The sequence below is a fragment of the Myxine glutinosa genome, chromosome 2 (assembly GCF_964187855.1).
Source record: "Myxine glutinosa chromosome 2, kmMyxGlut1.1, whole genome shotgun sequence".
In the NCBI taxonomy this organism is placed as follows: Eukaryota; Metazoa; Chordata; class Myxini; order Myxiniformes; family Myxinidae; genus Myxine; species Myxine glutinosa.
The window spans coordinates 98,200,432-98,206,348 of NC_136262.1; the positions used below are offsets into that span (position 1 = coordinate 98,200,432).

Below are 5,917 nucleotides of genomic sequence, written 5' to 3' on the forward strand. Positions count from 1 at the left end.
TCACAATGGCAGAATCAGACTTAAGATCTCTTTCTCTGACAAATTGAGGTTGAGTTTTCTTCCTTTTTTTGTAAATATTTATGACGTCACAATGGCAGAATCAGATTTGAGATCTCTTTCTCTGACAAATTGAGGTTGAGTTTTCTTCCTTTTTTTGTAAATATTTATGACGTCACAATGGCAGAATCAGACCTGAGATCTCTTTCTCTGACAAATTGAGGTTGTTTTCTTCCTTTTTTTGTAAATATTTATGACGTCACAATGGCAGAATCAGACTTGAGATCTCTTTCTCTGACAAATTGAGGTTGAGTTTTCTTCCTTTTTTTGTAAATATGACATCACAATGGCAGAATCAGACTTGAGATCTATTTCTCTGACAAATTGAGTTTGAGTTTTCTTCCTTTTTTTGTAAATATTTATGACGTCACAATGGCAGAATCAGACTTGAGATCTCTTTCTCTGACAAATTGAGGTTGAGTTTTCTTCCTTTAAAAATTTTTTTTTATGACATCACAATGGCAGAATCAGACTTGAGATCTCTTTCTCTGACAAATTGAGGTTGTTTTCTTCCTTTAAAAAAATATATATTTATGACATCACAATGGCAGAATCAGATTTGAGATCTCTTTCTCTGACAAATTGAGGTTGAGTTTTCTTCCTTTTTTTGGTAAATATTTATGACGTCACAATGGCAGAATCAGACTTGAGATCTCTTTCTCTGACAAATTGAGTTTGAGTTTTCTTCCTTTTTTTGGTAAATATTTACAATCACAATGGATTTACAATCACAAGGACATCACAATGGCAGAATCAGATTTGAGATCTCTTTCTCTGACAAATTGAGGTTGTTTTCTTCCTTTTTTTGGTAAATATTTATGACGTCACAATGGCAGAATCAGACTTGAGATCGCTTTCTCTGACAAATTGAGTTTGAGTTTTCTTCCTTTTTTTGGTAAATATTTATGACGTCACAATGGCAGAATCAGACTTGAGATCTATTTCTCTGACAAATTGAGGTTGAGTTTTCTTCCTTTTTTTGTAAATATTTATGACGTCACAATGGCAGAATCAGACTTGAGATCTCTTTCTCTGACAAATTGAGGTTGAGTTTTCTTCCTTTAAAAAAAAAAAAATTTATGACATCACAATGGCAGAATCAGACTTGAGATCTCTTTCTCTGACAAATTGAGGTTGTTTTCTTCCTTTAAAAAAATATATATTTATGACATCACAATGGCAGAATCAGATTTGAGATCTCTTTCTCTGACAAATTGAGGTTGAGTTTTCTTCCTTTTTTTGGTAAATATTTATGACGTCACAATGGCTGAATCAGACTTGAGATCTCTTTCTCTGACAAATTGAGTTTGAGTTTTCTTCCTTTTTTTGGAAAATATTTACAATCACAATGGATTTACAATCACAAGGACATCACAATGGCAGAATCAGATTTGAGATCTCTTTCTCTGACAAATTGAGGTTGAGTTTTCTTCCTTTTTTTGGTAAATATTTATGACGTCACAATGGCAGAATCAGACTTGAGATCTCTTTCTCTGACAAATTGAGTTTGAGTTTTCTTCCTTTTTTTGGTAAATATTTATGACGTCACAATGGCAGAATCAGACTTGAGATCTATTTCTCCGACAAATTGAGGTTGAGTTTTCTTCCTTTTTTTGTAAATATTTATGACGTCACAATGGCAGAATCAGACTTGAGATCTCTTTCTCTGACAAATTGAGGTTGTTTTCTTCTTTAAGAAATTTTTTTTTTTTAATGACATCACAATGGCAGAATCAGACTTGAGATCTCTTTCTCTGACAAATTGAGGTTGATTTTTCTTCCTTTTTTTGTAAATATTTATGACGTCACAATGGCAGAATCAGACTTGAGATCTCTTTCTGACAAATTGAGGTTGTTTTCTTCCTTTAAAAAAATATATATTTATGACATCACAATGGCAGAATCAGACTTGAGATCTCTTTCTCTGACAAATTGAGGTTGTTTTCTTCCTTAAAAAAAATATATATTTATGACATCACAATGGCAGAATCAGATTTGAGATCTCTTTCTCTGACAAATTGAGGTTGAGTTTCCTTCCTTTTTTTGGTAAATATTTATGACGTCACAATGGCAGAATCAGACTTGAGATCTCTTTCTCTGACAAATTGAGGTTGAGTTTCTTCCTTTTTTTGTAAATATTTATGACGTCACAATGGCAAAATCAGACTTGAGATCTCTTTCTCTGACAAATTGAGTTTGAGTTTTCTTCCTTTTTTTGGTAAATATTTACAATCACAATGGATTTACAATCACAAGGACATCACAATGGCAGAATCAGATTTGAGATCTCTTTCTCTGACAAATTGAGGTTGAGTTTTCTTCCTTTTTTTGGTAAATATTTATGACGTCACAATGGCAGAATCAGACTTGAGATCTCTTTCTCTGACAAATTGAGTTTGAGTTTTCTTCCTTTTTTTGGTAAATATTTATGACGTCACAATGGCAGAATCAGACTTGAGATCTATTTCTCTGACAAATTGAGGTTGAGTTTTCTTCCTTTTTTTGTAAATATTTATGACGTCACAATGGCAGAATCAGACTTGAGATCTCTTTCTCTGACAAATTGAGGTTGTTTTCTTCTTTAAAAAAAAAAAAATTTTTTATGACATCACAATGGCAGAATCAGACTTGAGATCTCTTTCTCTGACAAATTGAGGTTGAGTTTTCTTCCTTTTTTTGTAAATATTTATGACGTCACAATGGCAGAATCAGACTTGAGATCTCTTTCTCTGATAAATTGAGGTTATTTTCTTCCTTTAAAAAAAAAATATTTATGACATCACAATGGCAGAATCAGACTTGAGATCTCTTTCTCTGACAAATTGAGGTTGTTTTCTTCCTTAAAAAAAAATATATTTATGACATCACAATGGCAGAATCAGATTTGAGATCTCTTTCTCTGACAAATTGAGGTTGAGTTTCCTTCCTTTTTTTGGTAAATATTTATGATGTCACAATGGCAGAATCAGACTTGAGATCTCTTTCTCTGACAAATTGAGGTTGAGTTTCTTCCTTTTTTTGTAAATATTTATGACGTCACAATGGCAGAATCAGACTTGAGATCTCTTTCTCTGACAAATTGAGGTTGAGTTTTCTTCCTTTTTTTGTAAATATTTATGACGTCACAATGGCAGAATCAGACTTGAGATCTCTTTCTCTGACAAATTGAGGTTGAGTTGTCTTCCTTTTTTTGTAAATATTTATGATGTCACAATGGCAGAATCAGACTTGAGATCTCTTTCTCTGACAAATTGAGGTTGAGTTTTCTTCCTTTTTTGTAAATATTTATGATGTCACAATGGCAGAATCAGACTTGAGATCTCTTTCTCTGACAAATTGAGGTTGAGTTTTCTTCCTTTTTTTGTAAATATATATGACGTCACAATGGCAGAATCAGACTTGAGATCTCTTTCTCTGACAAATTGAGGTTGTTTTCTTCCTTTTTTTGTAAATATTTATGATGTCACAATGGCAGAATCAAACTTGAGATCTCTTTCTCTGACAAATTGAGGTTGAGTTTTCTTCCTTTTTTTGTAAATATTTATGACGTCACAATGGCAGAATCAGACTTGAGATCTCTTTCTCTGACAAATTGAGGTTGTTTTCTTCCCTTTTTTTTGTAAATATTTATGACGTCACCCAAGCTTGATGTGTCCCATTCGCTTGCATTCAATGACAGTTTTATCTATCTTTCACGTGGCCTCGTTGAGATGTGGACTCATGCAGCACGCCACCATGACCAGCCACCATGTACTTGTGTTTCCAGCTACTACAAGTTTGACAAAAGGGGCCGGGTGAGGAATGCTCCTTACGTCGATAACTCTTACAAGTGGGCAGGTGGCGGATTCATCTCAACGGCCCCCGATCTGATAACCTTTGCCAATGCAATGCTCTACAGTTACCAGCAGGACGGGGGTGACGACACACTGCCTGGTTTTCTGAAGGCCAACACCGTACGCACCTTCTGGACATCCATACCGACCGGCACTTTGTCATGGGATCGTTCAGGCCACTTCGGCCTTGGCTGGGGAGTCGTAGACGGTCGGCAAAAGTTTGGTTGCTGCTCACACTCGAGACATTATTTGTCTCATACAGGCCATGCAGTTGGTGCGAGCAGCGTGTTGCTTGTGCTTCCGGCTGAAATGGCACAAGGAGACCCACCCCAGGGCGTCGTCGTCGCCATTCTTTGCAATATCGATGGCGTAGGGCTGAACCACACAGCTCTTGGCATCGCACAGATTTTTGAGCGCTGTTACCTACAACCTGGAGGTACTTTCTGATCGACATTTGGAGTGCATCTGGTACAGATGTCATCACTATGATTTACTTAAGTGGTGCCTGTCAAATGCACCGCAAGTACTATATTTCACATTTGTACTATATTTCACATTACACATATGCAAACCTCTTCATGGTTTAGTTGGGATAAACCTAATTTTTAATCCTTTCCAACTCTTCACCTCCCCAATCACCCATAAAATGTTACCAATGTGTCATTCAAGTCAAATGTTTTCTGTGAAAAATACATCCAATATGAATATGACTGCCGAAAGAATAAAACAACCAGCATTGCTTTTCTAACTTCTTTATAAAATACCACTGCCAAAACTATTGCCAGGTAAATGTACAATGCCCCAACTTTGGCCATTTTGGCTGACCTGAAGGTTTTAGGTGCAGATAATTTAATTGTGTGGATCTGATTGTTTCTCTTGACTGTTACATATTTCTCATCTCCCAGGCTTTCTGCCTGCATCAATGTGATTATTAATTAAATCTTGCATATAAACCCAGTTTCTTGCTTGATTGGTTGCTTGATGCAAGCTCTGCCCCTCTACATAGCAGGGGGTGTGGAAAACTCTGCCCCTCTCAGCAAGAAGGCGTGGAAAGCTCCCACCCTCTCCTCATGAAGAGTTTCCTCATCAGTGAAAAACGTGTCTTCCTTGTCCTTCGTAGAGAAAAGGTGTTGTGTCTTAACCTCCTTTCATTCAGTATTACACCGCCTTTGCCATCTGCTTACGGTCACTTGTGGATGATAAAGATGGATGGTAAAGAGAAGGCCATTGAGTGATTGTAGCTAAATTCCACTCTTGCATTTGGATTATCTGGCCAAAGTCTGCTGAAGCTGGCTTAATGGTAACTAGAAGAGAGACTAGCATCAGATTAAGGAGACAGGGCTACAATCAACAGCAACCCCTCAAAGAGAAAAAAAAAGATGACCAATGGTCCTGTAGCTCACCTGGGTGATTGCCAGAAAGTGAAGTGATAGATGGATCAGAGAAAAAATAAGAGCTGGATTTATAATACACATTTTAAGTCAGGTAGTACAGTATTGGCATGATGTTCACAGTACTGCAACTCCCTGCTGTGTATGAGCTTTAGTTTTAAAGATACTGTATTTCCCACTTCTGATATGATGATGTCACTTCCTTGTTTTGTCAAAATTAGCCCTATTTGATAAGGTGCAACTCCAATGCATCTATGATTCATGTTTTTAGAGATGCCAGTACACCCGATCACTACGATAGTGGCAGGAAGGGTCATTCCTCTTTGGGGTATATAGATTACAGTAGATCTATGGTCGGGTCTCAAGAACATTGGGTGTGTGTTCATTTACAAGGTTTCTTGTGGAGAGATCGCCAAGTGGTTTAAGCATTCGAGCAAGCACTCCATTCAAAACCGCTAAGGAACGGCTGGCTTGGAAAGTGCAAGCTAGCTGCTTAGTAAATGAGTACAACACAGGCTTCCTCCCTTTCAGTTTCGAGTTAAACAGCAGGAGCGAGTTTCAAAAGGCCGCCATGAAAAACTTCACATTAGCGGCAGGAAGGGTCATGTTATTTACGCAACCCCTGTGGGGTATATA

At 37.0% G+C, this 5,917-nt stretch overlaps 1 protein-coding gene across 3 annotated transcripts in view; it reads left to right on the forward strand.

The window, feature by feature from the left end:
- Window positions 1-4,847, forward strand: part of LACTB (lactamase beta) — a 34,788-nt gene extending 29,941 nt beyond the window's left edge. For all 3 annotated transcript variants that reach the window (XM_068104666.2, XM_068104667.2, XM_068104665.2), the window contains exon 9: window positions 3,824-4,847. In XM_068104666.2, coding sequence (XP_067960767.2) covers window positions 3,824-4,337 — 514 coding nt within the window. In that variant the 3' untranslated portion in view covers window positions 4,338-4,847. The remainder of the gene's footprint in view (window positions 1-3,823) is intronic.
- The last annotated feature ends 1,070 nt before the right edge of the window (window positions 4,848-5,917 follow it).